This window comes from Xiphias gladius, chromosome 17, assembly GCF_016859285.1.
Source record: "Xiphias gladius isolate SHS-SW01 ecotype Sanya breed wild chromosome 17, ASM1685928v1, whole genome shotgun sequence".
NCBI classification, from domain to species: domain Eukaryota; kingdom Metazoa; phylum Chordata; class Actinopteri; order Istiophoriformes; family Xiphiidae; genus Xiphias; species Xiphias gladius.
The window spans coordinates 5,502,347-5,525,430 of record NC_053416.1 but is presented as its reverse complement, the minus strand read 5'-3'; the positions used below and the strand labels follow the sequence as shown (position 1 = coordinate 5,525,430).

The following is a 23,084-nucleotide window of genomic DNA, read 5'->3' as shown; positions in this document are numbered from 1 at the left end:
AGGTCATTGTGTCAGCTATTTCCATCAATGATTTTTTTTATTTTTAAAAACGAATTCCCTGTTTTCAACAGTTTAGTCAATAAATTTTTATCCCTTTTACAAATACCAGCATCATCACATCCCGCTGTGATTCCACTTCAAGACAGTAAGTGGTATCATTAAATATTGCCCACCCTCGGCTGAACTGCCCTCGTGCAAGACGGCAGTTTTAAGATCGATGTTGTGCTGCCTCTTTTTGTCTAAAGCTATTTCATGTTCAGCTCACATTACTGTTGTCTTCCCCCAGGGTCAAACTGACTGACTGGAACTGACAGACGTGATATGTTGTGGTCACAATATGAACAACATCTGAGAAAAGAATGTTGAGAGGAGGTACACGTCACCGCTCCGCTTATTTATGGCTTTTAATAAAAAGCCAATGTGGATCTGCAAACCATTTTTATGTCACGCTGATCTATTGATCTTATAATACACAGGGGCTTTGACGAAAACCATAAGCAGCTATAAAGTCAGCGAGAGTGGAGCCGCTCGGCGGGACAGCCGGCTGCTGGTTGGCCGCTGCCGGTGGCAGGCGAGAGGGAAACGAGGAGCTGCGATTGGCTGATATCTCCCGTGTGCCGGGGCATCACGATGATTGAGGGACGTGGAAAATGTAGGAGAGAGGCTGTGACCCAAGCACACGCACACACGCCTGACAGAACCCTCAGCGTGAGCAGGGAAGACGGGCCAAAGCAGCTTATGATTGATGGGAACTCCTCTCTGCTTCCTCAACCCCCCCTCCCTCCTCTTCCTCCTTTACCTTGATTGCTCTCCATTTCATTTCATCCTTCTGCCATCACTCTAACAAGTGCTCTCTCTCTCTCTACTTTTCCCCATTTTCCCTGAATTTCATCTTCAGACATCCGTCCTGTCACACCAGAAGCGGAGATGGCAGAGGGCTACTTGTGATAATAGAAAATGCCACACTACGTATTGTACTGTCCCAGCCCCCAGATACTTCGCATGACAGCAGTATGCACATGTCGCTGACCACATGGAGGACATATATTGTGTGAACTAAATCACACAGTATTACTGGCTTTACTTGGACAAATATTTATCCGCAACGAAAATGAAAGAAGAGTGGTGTGATGTTTTACCCGTCTGGGTCCATTATTCTTCAGTTCAAACACGTCCATAGTGTAGTTGACCCTGCGGCCATAGTGGTCAAACTGGACATTACCTGTTAATCCCTGCAGCCGGACCTGCACACAGAGGAGAACAAAGAAGTGCGCATGCACGAAGACATGAAATGGCACCGCTAATAACAGCAACAGTATTAGTTTACCGCACAGAAAGGCTGAGGAAAAAACTGCAGTTTATGACGGTCCATTTAGGTCACTGGTCAAAGACCATGAAAACGGCTTTTGACAGGAGGAAAATAAGATCAATGCAAGAAAAAATGAGAATGATACAGAATCTCACCATCACTGTGACAATTTATGTAGTAAGTCTGATCTTTAAAGTCTGGGATATTAATGTTCTTGGGAGATGAAATACTAGTTTTGAAAAACTTAATAGTTTTGCTCCCTCCAATTTCACTGAAACTACACGCAGCAGATAGAGTTTACTGTGGCATAACAGTAAGGAGAAGTTCATTTAGCCAAGCCGACCGACCTTTTTCTTCCCAAGCATCACATGGCTGAAACAAACTTGAAACAACTGTTTCGAGGGCATTAAAAGAATAGTGGGAAATGTACCCTCTTCCAGAGAGTGCAGCTTCATTACTGCTACTGCGCTGAGGCGTTATGCCGTACTTACAGAGGCTACGTGAGCAGTTTCACACACCTCCTCCAAAATGCAACTACATGTCGGGGCTACGATGGCTGCAGAGATACCAATGCGGGGGGGGGGGGGGGGGGACTGTGACTGGATACAACATGAAGTCATTTGAAAAAATCCAATTTCAATTTCAATCACAAACACCCAACAAAGACATCGCTACTGCAAAGCTTCTGCTAACCGTGACCCGCCCCCCCTCTATTAGCGAACGAAAGGAGGTAAACAGCTGCACAGAATAGCCCCATATTCAGTAATGAAACACGGTGAACCATCCCAATTTTGCTTAATCAGAGAAACAATTACAAAAGAATGTAAGCACGGTTATTGAGGAGAGTGTAATTACAGCACGATACGGCCTGATTATGTTTGATACACGTCCGTCTGGAGTTGTGGTGGTGCTATCATTGGGAGAAATCCGAAGCTGAACTACAACCACTATCCACCCCTTGTGTCAACTACAAATATAGCTTGCGGTAAGAAGATCATTGTCTGTCTCATGTCCATGCATTAAGCACAGAGACGGAGTCAGGACATATTTTAGCATAAAGACTGGGAGCGGGGCAAACTCCCAGCCTGGCTCGGTCCAAGGTTCAAAAATACTCCTAACAGCACCTCTGAACCTCATTAATTACTCTAGCTGTTCTCAAACAGAAACCTAAAATTGTGGTTTAATGGGGAGCTCTGTGCTTTAACTATTTCTTGTTGACGTGTATGAAGTGAAGTGGTTCCCCTTCATGTTTATTTTGGGTTTTTGGAGTCGAGCAACAACAGTTTTTGCTAGTTTTTGAAGTTTTTGTTTCTAAAATCAGAGGATGAGATTAGATTTCATCAGTGTGTGATGTCTTATCCTTCCACAGTCTGTAGCCAGTTTGCTAACACCCTGCACTTCTCCTTAACCCCCCCTTTCTGTTCCTCCTCTCCCTCACCTGTTTGAGAGTGCGCTCCATGTCGATGCCCTGGTTCCACGGGGCGGCGGGGTTGGCGAGACAGTCGCCGGCGTTCCCCCGTCTGGAAATATCAACCTTCTGCCTGCGCAGGTTCCTGAACGCCTCGGCCATCACCATCACCCCGTCGTACGTCAACGCTGAGGTGTACTGAGAGACGAGAGGAGGTGAACGGAGATACAGATGTTACTGTACGTGAGCATAGTTGGGTTATGTACATGGTCCCTCAGCCAAAAAAAACAACTTAACTTCACATAAAAACACTGCAGTAGGAATTATGGTTCAAGTCTGGCCTATTAGATTTATTAAAAGGGAATAAAAACCCAGTAGGGATACAGCACTTGCGAACACACACCAGAAAAAAGGTATGAGGCCAATTAAATGCTGATTTAGCCGGACAGGCAAAATGTTCTGCAATATTTGCTGGTCAGATCTCTTTAAGAACAACCTGCGTAAGGCTGCCTCTGAGAGCATGCTAAATTTCTGCAGGGCCAAGCAGTATGCCGTAACGGCCCAGCTGTTGCAGAGACGCAGCAGTTTAAATCTGCTCATTATTTGCAGGGAATGGAAAGGAGGAGAGGGCAAGGAGCATATTTTCCCAACGGTGTAAGCCTCCCAATTTCCCTTAATCTGTCTTTGACCCGAAGACTCCGTGTTGCCTCTGATTATTTGCATCTAAAAAAAAACAACAACAAAAAACACTTTCCCTCATGAGCAAAACATTTCCTTAAAACTCACCTCTGGCACAGCAGAAAACTAATTGAGTGAATGACTAAAAAAAAAAAAAAAAAAAAAGCGGAAAAAGACAGAAAAAAGGCTAGTGTTTTGTCCAGCCGGGTAGCAGTCTTGCATTAATTATCCCAGCTAGCAGGAGTTCATTAACTTTGCCTCCGGCCGGGGGTGAATCCTATTCATTAGCCCGCTGCTCACTGTGACATTATGGCTCTCTACAGTGACTGCTGCACTCTATCCCCCGGTTACTCTTTGACAAGCTGCCCAAGTAACACACACAAACAATCAAGGTTGCGGGATAAATTAACTAACAGCCAGGACATTCTTCACTGCTAACAGCTCAAAGCTGCCCGGGACGTGAAGAAGGGACGGTGTTGGATTAATTCTCTCCATGGATCTCATGATGCGAGTCAGACATCAGCCAGTTTCTGTTTCTTGAATCAGCATATTGAAGAAATACGCCAATTTAACACCTGTTATTTGTTCTGTACGACGACTTACAACAACCTGTACAGGTTCTACAATCTCATTCGCACTTGTTTCCATTGTTTTTGCGACGTTTCTGTCGCTATTTTTCATAAATAGGGCTAGATAGCTAGGTAGCTACGTAGCAAATTGACATCCCCATTCTTACTCCTGCCCACAAAGCTACGATTGGTCGATTGTTTCCCCAACCAGGAAAACAACCTGTTGATGAGCACAGCACAAGATCAAATTAGATTAGAAGTCTGTAACCGGGCTAAGATAAAACAGTCCCCATGCTGTTTTTGGAGGTTAAAACGGAAGTGGGACACCCTTTACTGGCTGGGAAACGTAACCACTGTCGTAAAGCTGATCCCAGTCCAACTAGTAATGACACGCTGATGATTTAAAGGTAGTCTGACCTGCGTGCTGCTGCTTCTACTTTTGCCAGTGTTAGCACGAAGGAAACCCTGGCACCGAGGCAGCGGTAAATGCACTAGTCTGACTGTAGTACAGTTCTGGTGCTTACTTTTGGTTGGACTCAAAGACAAGTGTTTGAGATGATCTCTGTTGAACAGAAGGCTTTTAGAAAGTTTATAGGGCCTAACGCTCCCTGCACTAATCAATGTTGTTATTGCCGAAGTCAGTGTTTAAATGGTTTCTACAACGGAGTTGGTGAGTATCACTTTCAATCATGTCTAAAAAACAGTCTGGTATATTCATGTGATCTGTATCTTATAAGGAAAAAAACACATTCACGCGGGTTCATCAAAAAGCTACAAGATGACGCTTTCCTTGGCAAAGGAAAAGTAAGTGGAGTCAAAACAGCAGCGTGGCTTTGGAGGACTCTTGAGGGGCCACTACAAAGTGCAAGATCAGGGTCACGTGATTGTGGGGGGAAGTTGACCTAGCAGTCGTGCTAATGAGCTTCTACTCTGACTTGATTACCTTCTTTGAGCATAAGAAACTTTAACATAGCCTGCAAGGCTACTGAAAAGTAAACCCACGGATGCCTTCAGCCGTCTTCATCTGCCATGTGACCCTCACCTTGCACATCGTCGTGGCCTTCGACAGTACCCCAAGTAACTTCCACTGACTTGGGAAACCTTTGACATTTGTGTAGAAGTCTTATTAATACCAAGAACGCTTATTAATACCAAGTGTAACTGCAAAGAGCAGATGAGATGTTATTACCCAGACATCATATCCAGATACAGATTACATGTTAGTACCAGGTAATAATATCTCCAGGACTCTCCCTTTATTGTCAAAGCTTGCTGTCCCACATACTACACGAATCTCTTGTTAGTTCACTACCTGCTGATTCCTGGATCTGCTAAATGCGCGGCATCGCATTTGTCTTTGCCAAGTTAGTAAACATGCCAGAAGAAGACCCAACTCACCGGCCATGTTAATACAATAGTAGAGAGAAGGGCCGACTGTGACAAACTTAGTGGGGGGCAGAGTAATTTAGTCTGAGTAGATTTCCAGTAGAGAGAGCAATTTATCAAGAAACGGAGTGGACACACACACACACACACACACAGATATAATGTCATGTGATATTGCGCTGTGTTGTAAACTTTGATCTGAACCACCTCAATCCATCAGACACACACACTAAACACACACACACACACACACACACACACACACACACACACACACACACACACACACACTCTGCTTGACTCACACCGTTTCCACTCCACTGCATCTGGATTTTAAAATAGAAATCTTTGTTGGACACACAGATTTGCTGTAGGGCAGGAGGTTTTGCTGACCACCATGGCGTGATGCCTTCTTGCCCCAGTGCCATTTGCAATCTGTGTGGCTGAAAAGAATCCAAAGTGGGTCAGTCTGTCACATTGCTGCATATGACAGTGGTGGAGGAAGTGGAGCAGATTGCTGATGATTACGCCTGTTCCTTTTATGCACATGCACATGAATACCTTGTATCATAGCGGCGATTTGTTTGTCTTTGCATCAAGCAGATTTTTTCATGTATCTCTGTCTCAGTGTGCTGCTCTATATTCGTACACTCTTCATCTTATCTGGCACTGTCCTTACTTATATTTTCTTCCATTACAATCACTCAGTCACCCCAAGGGGATGATTAGAGGACCATGGATTTGCATGTTTTAGCCTGTTACTTACAAATAGCATGAAATTTACATGAGTGCTTGCTATTTTTCAAACACATGCCACAGGTAGCTGGTGGATTCAGTTCATTTCACTGCAGTCTAAAAATCGAATAGCAGACATTTGTAAGCTGCCTGAAACCTGCCTGAATTCAAATGATCCTGTGTAGAATCTGTGCTGCCTTATGATGTGTTGTGGATTTGATTTTGTGACAACACAGCTTGGCAGCTTCCCTGAATCCACCACCAATTTCATGAAGGGTCCCCTTCACACAGCTTAAATGCCTGTCACAAAAAGATAGATGCTGTGCTGCACTGTTGATCTGATCTGGTTTCATCTGATTTTGACAAGACGTACCTTGGGCGGGGCGTCGGAGCCAGGATACTCCCTTTGATCGAGCTTGTTCCAGCGCTGCATCAGTTTGATGACCATGGGGTTGCTGAAGTCCACCAGCTGGAAGCCTGTCACGTTGGCTCCACCGTGCATGAAGCGCTCCAGGTTGATGTCCTTAAAGCCCTTCAGGGACAACAAGGGCAAACACTGGTCATGGTCTGAGTCCAGAGGTGGCAGAAAGAAACAAGCAAGTGACAGGACGTAAAATGAAGTAGTCTTCTAACAAGTGCAGTGCAGCTTTGATTTATTTACTGTAAATATGAAATGAATAAGAGCACATAAAGAATGAGTCTGAACGTCAGTTAGTCCTGATCCTCGTCATGCTACCACTAGGAGGAAATCCAGCGCCCTTTGGTAAAATGGACTAAATCCAAATGTTCACCCTCTGGACTTGTGGACTGAGGCCGTGAAACGTTCACCATCCTCATGTCAAGTTTGCGAGGGCACTGGGCCAGGATGGGATAAAATGCACTATGAGATGGGTCCTCAGTAGTTTCCATGGATGAAAACTCAAGTTCCTGATTGTGTAACACCAGTATTTTTCCAAACAGGTTCCTAAGGATACTGTGCAGGTTCTGCTGGTTTAACTCATATTGCAGATGGAAGTGAAAGAATAAATAAAAGAGATTAAAGGTTGATATGCAAAGCGAAATTTCATTTCTCTCTCATTATCTGGGAATTATTATTATTTAGTGCCGCAACTAACTAACTAATAACTAACTAATTATTTTCATTACGGTTTAATCTTCCCTTTATTTTCTCATTTAATCAATTAGTCTCTAAAACATCACAAAATAGTGAAATATGTCCATCACAATTTCCCAGAGCCCAAAATTTTTTTTCAAACTGAAAACCAAAAGATATCAAGTTTACTACAAATTAAGACCAAGAAAAACATGATGTTGTTTTGCTTTTAGCCTAGTGGTGTGGCTCTAAGGTCATATACCTGCAACTGAAACTACCTGTAACTGTAAAATTCAACCACCGCTGAAATACTTAAAGATCACCTCCACACATGTTTGAGGAAATATACAAATACTCGGGATAATAATTTGTGTCTAATGTAATTTGTCCACAAAAATGTTAAATTACGTGGTTAAAAATGGTTAAAATTACACCGACTGATACCTGGAGATTTCACGTTTTCACATCGCACACAGGTAAGTTACATACTGGACCATGACTGGTTTCCAAACTAGTTGTGATGTCCCAAGATCATGCTTGTTACACGCTCTAAGATGAGCACGGAGAAGCGGTGCCTCTTCTACAGACGAATGTGAAAACAGTCGCCTGGTGTCAGACTCTGCCCATGCATCATTCTGCACGGCGAAGCTCGAACATCCAAGTGAAGTAACAATGAGCAGAACACAGTTTTGGCGTGAAATGCTGTGAGTCATTATTCTAAGAAAGAGACGTTCCAGCGAGCCTCTGGAAACTTGCACACTTGAATTATCCGTCTGAAGTTATGAGCCAGAAGAATGAATATCAGGATTTTTAAATCGCATGATTTGAAATTACCTTCTGGAAATTTCAAAGGGGAGGAATTCACACTGTATTATTTCAGATGAATGATTTTAAAGGTGAAATGTTGCAATGCTATAAATTCAGTGGTATTTAAATTTGAACTTTAGTATTCTGCCTTCTGTAGTGATTACATTTCCCAGCAAGGTATTCAGTCGCTTATACAATTCAAATCATTACAGCCTTTCCTTGCTTCCATATAGGGAGGCCAGTGTTGGTCGGTTGGCCAGCTCACCACTTTGGTCCAGTATCAGTAAATCCCTCTAATAAGTGTAGTCTGCTCCCATAGCCAGCCCTTCAAAGACACTGGGACACAGTCTACAGATCAATGACACAAATTTGTTTGAACAACTGGACTGAAATTACAAGGAGACGGGAGTAAGGAGAGATGTGGTGAAACAGATACGATGAGACGAAAGAAAGAAGCAGACAAAACAAACACACAAGGACACCATGTAAAGAAGTCTCATTTCCCCTCACCAGGTTGGCCATGATGTAATGGTAGCCTTTGACATGTTTCCCGACGCTGACGATCTGTGAGGAGGAGGAGCACAGCTCAACATTAATCTGACTGGATTACAGCATGGCACATGTTAATTACTTTAAATAATGCATATGGCAGGCGAGAGTGTGTGTCTTGACACAGTGGGACCGTCGGGTTTAATCCGTAGAAGATCGGACGTCTAAACAAATGAACAGGCAGTCGTGTCAGTGTCTCACTGAGGAAGTAAACACTTCGCGCTTTCAGAGACATGACAATGCTTCTCGACACTCTTATACAACACGCGCGCACACACACACACACACGCGTACAACCACAGAGCTGCATAATGGTGATAAAAACTGATTTTGAAAGCTGACATCTGCTGAGAAATCCCACTGGACATCCAGTTAATAAGGGCATGAGTTAATCTTTAAAAAAAAAAAAAAAATAATGCTTTGAATCTCTCAGAAAAGCCTGGACCAATATCAACTCCCCAACAGGTCGGGCTGCTGTGGAGACCTGAGCATCACTGTGCGAAACTCCGCAGTTAGCGAACGCTCACAGCTGCAATATCCGAGATTAAAATATAAATATAGATCCATTATATCAATCTGAATCACAGCATGGAACTTTAGGGGCGCTTCAGCTCCCAAGCCACACTACTGAGAGATAGGAAGTACGCCGATCAGCTCATATTAAAGAGTTGGTTTACCCAACAGTTCTCAGAGGCAGCGCTCCGTCACTGGAAAGGAGCTCTAATCAAACCTATTCACAGTGATGTGTGTGGACTAGTAAGGATGCTATATCTTTGATTCTGGTGCTGGGTATAGTGTCTTGAACTTAAAACTGAAAAAACAAAACACAAATTATACGAGCATGTTCGAAAGAGAGAAAAAAAATAACAGGTGTGAAGATGCCTCAAAGGAGGACATTTTCACTTTCTTTTTTTTTGACTGTTCTACTGTCACAAAGCAAATACAGGTCGGCTGGTTTGACAAACATGAGCATCGTGTGTGTAGTTTACTGACCATATACTACACTTTTGCGTTTCTTAAAGTCTACAGAACTCAACTACTTGAGCACATTTCAGAGATGGAACGAATATGTAACAGTGCTGTTTTCATCTGCATGTTAAAGTGATGGCTGTTCGTAAATCGGACACACCGTGGGTGCCCAAATGTTCCATAAGGGTTTTATTCAGACATGGCAGGACCTTTACAGAAAGAGCCCCAATTGTCACCAACAGTTGCTGGAGAACAAGGACGGTTGAGAGATTTAATGAAAAACAGGAAAAAGAGTATTTTCTATTCTCTCACAGGCTGCGTCACTGATGGATTTTACATCTTTTGCCACTGAAGCCTAAATTAATGCCTGGCGTGAGAGCGGGGGGGTCACTCGGACCTTGCTTCTCACAGTGCCTCACCTAATAAAGACAGAGATTCTGCAGCTTGTTTTATAATATCCAACAGTGCACAATCATTGACCGACTCTCATTTAATTCCACGCAGCTGGCATGGATGAAAATTGAAAATTAAAGGAGGGAGTGCCGGCCTGATGATTATTGTGGTTGTGCCAGGGTTTTTTTCCAGTCTGACGTTGCTTTCTTCTACCTCCTTTACCCTGCAGTTTGAGGGGGAAAAAACCCTTTAATAGACCATTCCGACGTGACAACAATCTCCTCAGCAACTTAAAATTGGCTCTTTCACAGTGTTTCATGTATTAATACCCTCGTTTTATGTTTTTGTGCCTAAGAGATGATATTTAAGTGATACGGTCATTACAGCGCCCTTTGGAGGGAAGAATAAGATATGCATATTTTACCCTGTGCTGCTGCAGCCTTTACATTGATGTGATGACATTAGATTCAGCCTTGTAAAATGCTGGAAATGTTACTAGTGGCAATCTAGTCAGACCGCCACCGTGACTTTAAAGTAAAAGTGACTCTAGAGCTTATTCAGGCATGAGAGTGACATGTTAAATTGCTGATACATTTATGTAATGCATGTTTGAGACGGGATTCACAGCAACTTTTGGTGGCGTTAACTTTGATCTCTCTTAGACTTTTTTATTTTATTTTTAACTTTAGGCCTGTAGGTCTTCAATCCTTTGTTAACTTTGCAGCTATGGCGCAGTTTGTACAGCTTGCAAATTAGCTGTCGGCAAATTACTTTCCCGTCTGCAAATGAAACAGGTTTGCATTCAGTGTTTTCGTGCTCCGACATTCAAAGTAACATCTGGTGGCTTATAAGCCTTGATACGTTCTGATCATGGTGTTGATAAGCAGCTAATGAAGCCCAATTATGTATTCAAATCCTTGTCCTGCATCAGAATAATTATATGGCCAGTGTGACAGTTGGAATGAAGACAGGATAAAATGGATGTTTATCCTTTTGTAACTCTGACCATCACTGCACAAAAACAGAGCATAATCTCCCAAGCTCTAGATATGACAGAGCCCATCACGTCTACTTGTGAGATGTTCTGTGTACTGGCGTCAAGCAAGGATGGAGCGGGACGTCAGCTGCTCCGTGGTGCAAAGAGACTCACACATCTGCAAAGTAAATTGTTAGAACTATGACAGATGTCAGAGTGGAGATTTCCTGAATAATTGAACAATTACAGAGACACCAGTGGCCCCAGGGAAAGATGGAGGGATGAAGAGGAGCAGGATGAGGAGGAGGAGGAAGACGCACAACATATTCTGAGTGTGCTTATGCCAACTAACACCACCAGAGATCAGAACAGACTGTTTTCAAGTTCAAAACTTTCTAATTAGCACAAACACTCAAAAAAAAAACAGAGTCTAACAAACACTAAGTAAGTGAGAGAAGTATTAACTTCTATTCTTTTTTGGAATTTAGTTTTTTGAGACCCTGCATTTCAGGGAACGGGAAATAAATTCAGTAATGTAGGTGATTTTGCTGATCCTATGGTAATTATATAGAAAATTTTAGGTTTTAAGGTACACGGAAAAATGCCTCATTAAATTCATCTTTCTCGTTCTCATATATAAAGAACAAATATTCTCCCCATCATCACCTATCAAATAGACGCTTCTGCATCACATTATTTTTCATGGAAACAATTGAAAAACATTGTTAATCGATAATTCTGCTTTATGACAACTTGAGTCTTTTACCATTGTTTTGGTTTTTATTCACATTGTACCCAATAATTTAATTACTGAGTTCTTGGAAATATGGCAACATATTGCCATAAACAGGAGCAGACAAGAAAATCGGACAGGTGTAAACACGTCAAAGGTTTAGCCTGATCATTTAAAAACCACGTAATTTGGACGTTAACAACGAAAGTGAGCAAACCCAAAATGTTGGTAATAAGCCCTCACTGAACGGGAAAACTGCGTGTACATAACAACCAAGAAGTTTGTCGGTAAACTGCACTGACGAATTAAGAGTTCCTCATAGGGTGTGAGAGATCAGCCTTGTTGGCAACAAAAAAAAAGTTTCCTGTGGCTGAGAGGAGTATTTTCCCTCATGGACTGCCATTAGAAAAGACACATCTGTAAAACTGATGAATGGGCAATAAACTCAGCTATTACTCTTTGTATTATGGATTTTTAAACTACCAGAAGATGTTATATTTGTTTACATCCTGTCTGACTGCTTTTGTTTCTTGCCTCGTTGGACTTCTTTCTTGTGATGTTGCTCCATGTCCTAATTTCAGTAATTAACTTGGTGATCACAATGTCATCATAACCAACAGGAATAATGGGCCAAACTACAAAAATAAAACCCTACTTGTATTAAACAGGTATTTAAATGAGAACAGCTCATTAATAACAGCTGTTGTGGCTCCACTGGACAAATTTTAATAATGTTGCCATGCTGGTTGATCTCAGCTTTGACTTTGGTGAGTACAATGCTATTAGAGCTCATAGAACCAATGGCGAGAGTCAGACACAAGTTATAATAATCCATTGTATTCCTTAAATATCCGGCTGCCATACTAAAGATTTACAGTTTTCACTTCATTGCTTAATTGTCTCAATCGTACTGAATGGACCATTTAACTCCTTTACCATCAGCACTCCACACGTTTGACAGCGAACACATATTAGCAGGCTGTTTATGGCTTTGCTTACTTGGCATGCTAACAGACCACTGAAGGCAAAAACCAGATCAGCCAACACAAATCTACTTTGCCACAGTGTTTCTACATGGAGCTGCAGTATACAAAGCACTGTGTAAGTTGTTTTAGACATCTCACGTTCTCTTGTGCAATGGGAATTTAATAAGTTATTTTCTAGAGAGAAGTCTTCAGAATGAAATGAGTCCGCTGAGCCGTCACTAGCTGTGTTTAGGAGGTGACAATCACTGCGGTGCAACTTTTGGAGCTTCTACATGTATGTTGTTGCTATGTTCACGCTACAGGTTGCTCCTCATTGAAATGCTAAATCCTGTTTAAGCTGAAATCTTCAACTTCTTGTTGTTAAAATATTGTACATTCATTTCATGTCGCATGTCAACAATAAGACGAGCACGTTTGGGTATCTACACTTAGTGTACGTGCTGCTTCTTGGCCTCTTACTTTGGCAGTTACTTTCGGCACTTTTGAATCTTTTGAAAATTAAATCAACAGCGTTACAAGAGTAGGAACTGATGTCCTTCAGCAGCATGTACACATTTATCTTTAACAGGGGTTTGATTGAAATAAACAGCAGGCTTCGACACTCTTGTGTATCAGATCTTAAAAAGACAGTTACTGATGACCATGCTTCTTTTAAACAGCTAAACGCTTATGTCACGGTGGCATCACCTGTTCCAGCATGTTCTGCAGTCTCTCGGCCTCGAGGTCGATTACAAACTTCTTCTCCTGCCTCCGGTCCAGATCCTCCAACAAGCGCCGGTAACTGGCATCATTGAAGTTTTCGACGCAGATGGCACTGACCTGCCAGTTGTTTTGTCCTGCCTTCTCCATGATGGCCTGCAGGATGGCGTATCCTGATGCAGTCAGACACACAGGACAGGACACATCAAGGGTTGAAGGAGAAAATACATGGAATAAATGTAGTCATTCTATTTATTGGATCATATTGGATACTAATGTTCCATTCATATGCTGTTCATTGTTGTAGGAAAACATCAGCTCACCACCAATGTTCATTATCTTTGTATACTTAGTTTTGTCTTTGGCAGTATCTGCTTTGTCAACATAAACAAACAAATTAATGTGGTGGATAGTTTCACTGAAAAATGAAAATGAAATGAATGAAAGACAAAAAAGTTCCAATAATTACGTCTGTTAAGAACAGTGAAGTATTTCTAGGAAGTGTGTCCATATTGGACAGTTCCACATCTCACAATTTACACAATTTATCAGAGTCAATGTAGGAATCACTATGCTCTTTATTTAGCAAGGCAGAAAGAGAGGGTGTGGAGGAGCTGGAGGTTGGAGTGACGGATGAGCGTCTAGCGTGTCTGACTTTCATGCAGTTCGCATCCATAACTGTGATAAGTGTTCAAGTTGAATAGTCATAACTAAAGCTTAACTATATTTTACTTGCCATGAACATAATCTTTCCTTCACCTTAACCATAAGGTAGTTTTCATCTGCACATATTGTAGAAAGAGAGAATTTTTAGAATGATATTGTTGGCATAGACCATTCAAAATGTTGTCGTTTGACAGGGCTTTGAAGAATTGTCCAATATCAGCGTTTTGGTCTATCATTAGGGGTGGTTAAGATTGTTACATATTTAGTCCCATTTTTGTGTTTGTTAGTCTCCCAGATATCTCAAAAACGAAATGACAGATATCAACTAGAAGGGCACAGAGAAAGCGCAGACCTGCGACAAGGCCAATGTCAAAAAACATACACCAGACTTCAGAGAAAGAAATTCAAATTAGTAATAAACGATCCGGATCTGCCAAGAAATGTAATGGGTTCTTCCCTGGCCCACTCCCCGTCCCTTCAGCAAGTTCGGTCTAAATCAATTCAGTACTTTTTGCGTAATCATGCTGACAAAGAAACAAACCAACAAACCAACAAACGGACACGGGCGAAGACATAACCTCCCTGGCAGAGGTAATAAAGTTTTGTGGAGTTTTGCCACATGCCAACAATTAGGTAAGGAATGAAAAGTATTTTTTTCTGTATCTCTCTCTCTTGTCATGAATTTTCTTTAAAATTACCCTAGAGTTTTCTTGCCTGCCCTTTGCTGTCTCATTGCTCATGTTTTCTTAGTGCAGTACCACCACCAACTATAAATCAGTGGAACTGGTTGAAACCAGTGAAGTAACGTATAGTTTGCCCCACCTGCACAGTTGTGGTTCCATGTGCTGGTGAGAAACAAGTGTAAGACAAAGACAAAACAGGAACCAGCTCACCATTGCTCTAGTGGTCAAAGATCAACAGGGCACCTGTAACATTGTGAAATTTTAAAACATTTTCATCATCGTCAAATGTGCTACTACACTTGTAACCTGTTGCATGTATCCCATGGTTAAGCCCCTTGAGGCAAGTTTGTGATTTGTGACACTGGGCTATATAAATAAAACTTGACTTCATGGTTATCATTGTGTTTTTTGATATAGATCTGGATCCAGATTCCAACTATCTAAACACTTTCTATTATCACTGTAACAGAAGTGCTTTTTTCCATGCTTTTTAGTTAGTGTCAATGTAACGGCTCCTGAATATGCTCACTGGTCAAACGGAGGCTGATATTGTTCTGGCTGAGATATGGCACATCGGGCCGCGTTAAGCGACAAAAACATATTGCTCGTAATTGCTGGTTTAAATAGCAAACTGGCTTCAGTTGAGACACCATCTCTGGCAAGACAGACTCTTTCCCATCGAAAAGGAACTGCACTTCAGTAAACTCCTCTAAGGCTTTTATACTTTTCCAACCGGCTCCTGGCTTTTGGTCCAGTTGGGGAAACAGGCTGATCTCCGTGAGTTGGATGGGGGCCTCGCTGTCAGGTTTGTGTATAAAGAAGATGAGTGTCTGAGAGGAAACTAGGGAGCTGCGAGGGCGGCTGTTTTCCAGCAGGAACATATGTCCCCCTTAAACGGGCCCTCCTGGTGGCCATCACAATCTGGCAACCCGTCTCCCTTTGCTCCCAATTAGTGGATTAACCTGTGTTCTGGCAACCCGGCTCCCTCTCCACCTCCTCTATCCCCTCCCCAGCCCCTTGCTCCCCATTAGAGGGATGTCGGCGCCAGGAGGCACCGCTGGGTGAGGCGACACACAAGTGGAAAACACACACAAACACACACACACACACACACACACACACAGACACACACACACACACACACACACACACACACACGCAGATGCATGTACTGTATCATGTCAGGATGCCTTCAGTTACTCCTAAAGGAACACGCCAGACCTCCCCATATGGGTTACAATCATTATTAATTTTCCTATTTCTAGCAGAAGACAAACAAGGCTGCATGTTGCAAACGCTACTTTGTGCTTTGATGAGGTTTTAACTGCACAAGAAACTGGGGTCAGAGCGGGACTTTTTCTCTTTTTAAAGGATAACAATCGATTGCCTTTGACAATTAGATAAAATTATGTTTCTGCCATGTCACACCTCTTAATATATTGAAAAACCACTACATTAGGTCACAAAAGCTTTTTACTGATCTGCAAACAGGAAGTGATTTTACATTTGTGGTAAGTAATGTTCAGCTTAAGCCCTGTTCATGATATATGATCTTTTAACTTATATCAGAACCACAATTAAAAATCAACCAGCTAAGAGTGCCTGGCTTATTTTATTAAGAAAAAAACTTTGTGTTATCCTCCATCAACCTAAATCAAATGCCCCAAGAAATCTGCATTTCCTAGGAATGGGAATCGGATGTGGAACAAACAGCTTGCTCCAAAAGGACCCAGGACCCAAGACCCAAGACCCCAGTTACATTGGACATCATAGCTCTTCTGGAATGACTGATTTTATATTCTGGATGGTAAAAATCATTATATTTTTATTGTCAGTATAGTCACGTCCCTTTGGATCAACTTGTCAGTAAAAGTGAGGATTTCTTTTCCAGGGATGAAAACCATAAACAGAAGAACAACTAGGGCTCCTTTCAGGGCATTCAGCATCCTCGGTTCTCCAGGTGTGAGCACACTTTATTTTCTTACCTTAACATTTACTCTGCAGTGTTTGCCTCTACCTGCCCAGGGACTGCAGACAGATAGCAGCCGGGACCTAAATCTGATTCAGTGGCGTCTCTTCTTATTGCTTGAGAATAAGCTTATGCGCACGGTCCGCGACAAATAAAACATAATGAAAAGGACAGACTGTGCGGGGCGAGGAGCCGCAGACTGGGATAAGAACGACTCCCTGTGGTAGCTGCAGCTGCTTTGCAGCTATTGACTGTATTGACTGAAGCTGTTTCAGCTCAAAATGAGTAGCTGTTTTTGGCTCACAGCTAGTGAGTTGAGGTGTGAAACCACAGCTTGCCAATACAGTGGCGTTCTCTTATCCTATCGGTTTTGCTTTGAACTATCTATATATATTTTTTAATTTTTATCCCAGTATGAAACCGGGCTGCAGAGTAATAGTTTATCATGATAAGTCTCAAGGGTGTAATGTCATTCGTTTCAAAAAGCCAAAAAGTGTGTTACCAATATATTTTTGTATCATGTAACCCCGTCCCCCGTAGCTACTGTTGCTAGGCCTGTCAAGCTACCTGTTCTTGCATAGAAAAAATATTTCCATCTGAATTGTTGAAACCGGTAAAAGGGTCTTTAATATAGTATGTGTGTGTGATGGCTACATCCATTTTATTATGGTAAAAGACCAGTTGATGATCCTTATAGAAGACATCAGAATAAAGGAGCAGCATTGTTCTTCAATTGCAGATCAGGGCTAGTTAGCCCTAGTATTACAATACAGTACTATAAATAAAAGTGCAATTAAAATACTATCCATTCTATCATAACACTTGGAGTGTTTAAAAGCTCGCTGTAGAAAAACATGGGCAAGCAATACAGTGATTAGATTTTTGCTTTAATGTTCACATTTTCAATTGCGCTTCACTTTTACGAGACAGAAGGTTTTGAGGATGAGAAATAACCAGTTGGTTTCTGTGATACTGTGTCAGACTTTGAAAACCCCCTGAACAAAGCTAAACACACACAGATCCCGTCAGTCAGTGCAGAAAGTTCGGGGCAGACTCCTCCGCATCACGTCCTAAACGTAAAATAGCCCAACTCACTGTTTGTAGTCTTATCGAAAAAATTTGAAAATTCTGACGTGAATTCCTGGGTGTTGATGTTGGGTCGAATCCATTGTCCCTATTACTTTATATACCAGACATAGTTATCTTAATGTGCAAGACAGTGTGTCCTATTAACCTGGATCACAGATCAGGAAACAGGTTTAGCTGACTGGGACAGAGTCACACTTGAACACATGTCCCCTGATCATCTGACATACTTATTAAATTAAAAAAAACTATGTTTATCTAAAAATCTGAGACCCCTTTGTAACTTATATTGGACCAGTCATTGCTTCTGTCATGGCTGGAGGATTGGTATGACCCGGGAGGCCTCTATTTTGTTTCACCTGCCTTTGTGTATGCATAAATGGATATAATATTTAATTTATCTTATTTTATTTTAATTTATTTTTGGTTGCTTGCCACTAACCGCTTTTGAAACGATGCCCATAAGGTGGCGCCATGTTCTTATTAATTGCTGAGAGCTGTGAAGTTAATTCTTGTTTTGTCGCATGTACATTACTAAAGATTTTCAAAAGGAAAAATCAGCAGATGCAAATCAGCAGCTGGAGTAAGCTTGCTCGTACCGTATGTAGCAGCGGCGATGTGGATATTCCATCATGTCCTATTGTGCTGCCTGGTGTACACAGTATATGGACAGAAAGCCGCAGCGGCGGCGGCCGAGGCAAGCAAAGCGTGCGAGGGGCCAGCCGATTACCAGCTGATAAATGTGTAGCCGCGGGGCTGAATGCGGAGAAGCAGCCAGCCACAATAAGCATCAGCGTCAAAGACACAGCCACGGGCTTGTGTGCAGACTGACGCTAAGGCGCGTTGTGCTGATTGGAGCAGAGCTGGACACTAGATGGAAGCAGCTGCAGCATGTGGAGAGGAGCGCGAGTGCACATCTGGGCGGATTCTTGTAGCTTTCTGCTTCTTCTTCATCTTTCCCTCCCTGTTGTCCCGTCTCTACCCCCCAGTGTGATGCACATTGTCAGTGTCTGTCAACTGAGCCTCCCTCCCTCCTTTCCTTCCTCATTGAGTCGGTCCTTTCCTTTCACCTCTTCCTCTCCAGAGAGTACACAGAGAGGCCTATGCTTTTAAAAAGAGTCATTCATCACGGCCTGTACACACTTCTGCTACCAGTCCATCTGCTGAAGGGAGATTATCTTGTTTCTTGCTCTCTACTCTTACGTTCGCTCCCTCTTTGGCTTCGCTCCTCATTTTTCAAGTTCTCATTCCTTTCATTTCATCTCCTCTCCTCTCATTTCTTCTCTTGACTCTTCCACTTCTTTCGTCACTCCTCTACTTGTCCTTGTCTCCTGCTCTCGTTTCCTCTCCTATTCTCTCTTATCATCTCTTCTCCTTTTCTCATTTCCTCTTCTCGTTCTCCTCTCCCTTCATCTCTTCTCATTTTGTTTCCTTTCCTCTCCTGTCATTTTCTCTCCTCTAGTTTCCTCTTTTCTTTCATCTCCTCTCATTACCTCTTCCTTCTATTCTTCTGCTCTCTTTGCCTGCTGTTTGCTTTCCTTTCCTTTCATCTCCTTTACCCCCTTCTTATTTCCTCCCCTCTCCTTCCCTCTCCTCCCATTCTTTCTCATCTCCTCATTTCCTCTCCTCTTCTCCATTCAATCTCCTCTCCTCTTTTTTCCTCTCTCCTCCTTCCCTGCTTTCTTTTCCATCCCTCTCCTTTCCTCTCCTCTCGTTTCCTCTCTTCTCCTCCATTTTAATCACCCCTCTTTCCTTTCCTCCCTCCTTGAATCATTTCCTGGATTCATTTTGTAATTTATTTGATTTTTTTTTAAATTTTTTTTGGTATTCTCCTCTCTTTGTCTCTTCCTTCCTCTCCTTTGATTTCTCTCTTTTAAAACATTTCCTGGATTCTTCTGGTATTTGATTCTGTTACCTTTTATTTATTTTTTTCCCGTGCGAGTGTGGGTATGTATTCATGGGAAATCTAGGAAAGCTAATAGGAACAGCATTCACTATAACCACACAGAGGCATGCACGCACACACGCTGAGCTACAGTACCCAGCCCCTTGTATCTCTGATGCTCTGATGCAGGGAATCAGACTGGCGCTCATTGACTGAGCTCAGCCATGCGCGGGCTGATTCTGTATTATAGTCAATACTGAATGAATGCCTGGTCCTGTGTGTGAATAAAATCCTCAGGCTAAAGTGCTGCAGCCTGCACCCAAAAGCCTTCTGAAAAGCACTGCTGTCACGTTCGCACACACACACACACACACACACACACACACACACACACACACACACACACACACACACACACACACACACACACACACACACACACACACACACACACGCACACACACACACACATTCATACACTCTAACAAAGACAGAAGACCTTATGGCAATATTTGAGGTTTTAAAATATGCAATTCTACCTCTTCAGTAAATTGCCTTAGTATGCTTCTACACACACACCACTATTTACTTACCTGTTACCGGATAGAGTGTGCAGTACAAAACCCCCACAAGAAATATTTAAAAAAAAAAAATAAGTCTGGAGGGTTGTGCCTGACCTCATACAGTGATAGTGATTTTTCATTTATACGTTGCCTTTCTGGTCCATTGCAGGAAGAAGGCCTCGTGATTTTTAGGATTTTGAATAATGCTCGTGCAGAGATTCGCTTTCATGCTTTGCCAAGCAGCAAAACAGATTTCAACTGATCAGCTAAAGCTGGTAGGAGGAATGAATGAGCAAAGGGCACTAAAGGAAAGAATTGTATAAGACATGAATAAGACTCAAATGAAGGGGAAAAAAAAGACAAAAATGTGGAGGAGGATGAGAAAAACTGACCAGATTACTGATATCAAAAAACAATAAATTACTGCAAATATTCATTACAATACGAATTATGAAAAAAAAAAACTCTATTCCACTAGAAAATGACTTAGTTTAAATTCTAAACTTTAGAGTACAGAAAACAAACAACACCAGATATCTACAATCAAAACTAAACTCTTTTATGCATGCGGCATTGACCAATCTAACTCCAGGTCATCAGTGTTACATTTCTTGCTACAGTAGCTGGTAACAGTACCCATGGATGGCCAGTCATGTTTCCCATAGCTGCTAGGTTGTACTCAGTATGTCCTACACTTGACAGCCAGTGTTTCCCTCTGTTACTACGACGGCAACTTCAGCAGGATGGCAGAGGCCAAAAACACCAGCGATCAGCCGGTTGAAATGAGCTGCTGCCTGATTTCAGCACCCGGGACAGAGCTCCCAGTTGGGCTGCTGCTCAAACCCCCCAAAAAAAAAGAATAAATAAAAAAAATCAAACTCAAGTCAATTCGGCAAATACATGACCGTCCTAATCAATGTGAACACAAGCATCATAGCCCCCTAGAAGATTATATCAAAGTAGAAAAAAAAAACTTACAAATTAATTAAAATAAACAGTCTGTGACAATTATTTAAGGAGAAATATGGACAAAAAGAACGAGCAGCGAAGGATCTAACTGTTACTTTTCACTTAACAGAGGATTCAACCGTTTTAATGTAAAGCTTGAATTCTTTTAAGGTAACACAAGCTAACTAAATGTACGGTATTAGACTAGAAATCTAGTTTTATTAGTAAGACAGTTGGTCACGATAGGAGCACACATTGTTCAGTTTGCACAGAAATATTGATTGTTTATATCCTTATTTATATAACCGCAGGGTTAAATAACATAAGGAGGAGGGGTGCCGCATGGCTGCACTGAAGGCAGGGACCTTTCAGAGGGTAACAACAATTACGTTTTCAACCCTGAGGACCGCCTCTGCCCTACCCAGTGCTATTTGTCTGTCCGGTCTGCATTTCGCCTGGTAAAATCCAATCTGACCGTGTTTGTTTTTAAACACGGTGCGTCCGCTGCCTCACATGAGTGAGTTAACATAGCTGTGGGGTGGAGTTATGTTCTACGGCAAAAGCCTGATCTTTATTCATGAAGGCAAGGCATGCGGAGGAAAAGAGAAATCCAGGATGTCAGATGCAAAATTCTTCCACACATCACTTCTCGGATAGTTTGGTGTTGTGATTACTTTTTCAGCAAGGCTCACTAGTTTTCTCTATTTTGTTGTAGCAAAGAGAACAACAATATCCTGTTACTCAATGGTCCATGCAGACAGTACATTTTAAGGCATTCCTCCTGCTGGAATAGAAAACAAAGCCCGCTGTGCTTACGCACTGAAAATTTTGAAATTCGAACACATCATTACAGATTCAATTTTCTTCTGTTTTCACATTTCACCAGGATTTCAAATTTCACATAAAGAGTGACAGCCCAAGCTCTCAGAGACAGGAGCACAGTGCGGGCTGCAAACTAAAGGGCAACAAACGCTGACACCACTTTCAAAGCATCTCCGGGCATCCGTCAGTCATCTATCGCATGGAACAGATATGCTTGTACGTCTACAAATTTATCAACTCTGACAGGCTTGCATTTTGTCACATCCCAATACACCACTGCCTCTGTTTTGTTTTGTTTTTTAATGTTTGAATTCTCTTGCTCCTGTTTTCCAAATGTTGTGAACTTGCATTGTGAAATACATACACTGATGATCCAAAACATAATAACCACTCACAGATGAAGGGAATAAAACTGATTATTTTGTAGCAACGGCGCATGTCAACGTCTGGGATATATCAGACAGTAAACTTGACTCTCGGCTCTTGCAGTCAAGGTGTTGGATGCGGGAGGAACGAGCAGGTGTAAAGACCTGAGATCGTCACGGCCAGACACCTGGGTAGCGTCTCCGAAAACATTGTGGCTGGTGGAGTGTTCCCGGTCAGCAGTGGCAGGTCCCTACCAACAGTGCTCCGAGGAGGGACAAACCATGAACCGCCAACAGGGTGTTGAGGGACCTGCAGCGGTTCCACCTTGCAACCTACAGGACTTAAAGGATCTGCTGCTAACATCCTGGCGCCAGATATCACAGGACAACTTCAGAGGTCTTGCGGAGTGCATGCCTCGGCATGTCGAAGCTGTTTTGGTGGTACGCGGTTGACCAACAGCATATTAGGCAGGAGTGGACATAATGATTTGGCTCATCAGTGTATATCTAGAATGATCGACAAAGGTCCCCAGTTTCAGGACCAAATCATGGTTGGATTGTTATTTCTGAGCTGTTTTAGATGTTTGGGGTTTTTGTGTTTAAATCATGCTTTGATTTGTCTTACCAGTAAGCGCCTAAAGTGTCTAGTGTTTCAAAGAATCATTACAGTCCCTTTCAAACCAGGAGGAAAGGGACTAAAGTCTTGAAATATCCCACAGCATAAGATTATCTTTACTCCTGTCACAGACTAATGATGATCTTGAATAAGTTTGTGATGCCAGATTGAGGCGGTCAGGTTGTGCGTTG

At 42.3% G+C, this 23,084-nt stretch overlaps 1 protein-coding gene across 3 annotated transcripts in view; it reads right to left on the bottom strand.

Annotated features, from left to right (window-relative positions):
* The window catches only part of gria4b (glutamate receptor, ionotropic, AMPA 4b), a 118,911-nt gene that overhangs the window by 40,004 nt on the left and 55,823 nt on the right, over positions 1–23,084 (bottom strand). For all 3 annotated transcript variants that reach the window (XM_040150636.1, XM_040150638.1, XM_040150639.1), the window contains exons 4-8: positions 13,279–13,463; positions 8,496–8,549; positions 6,459–6,617; positions 2,748–2,915; positions 1,140–1,244 (exon numbers count right to left, since the gene is read on the bottom strand). In XM_040150636.1, the coding sequence (XP_040006570.1) occupies positions 1,140–1,244; positions 2,748–2,915; positions 6,459–6,617; positions 8,496–8,549; positions 13,279–13,463 (671 nt within the window). The remainder of the gene's footprint in view (positions 1–1,139; positions 1,245–2,747; positions 2,916–6,458; positions 6,618–8,495; positions 8,550–13,278; positions 13,464–23,084) is intronic.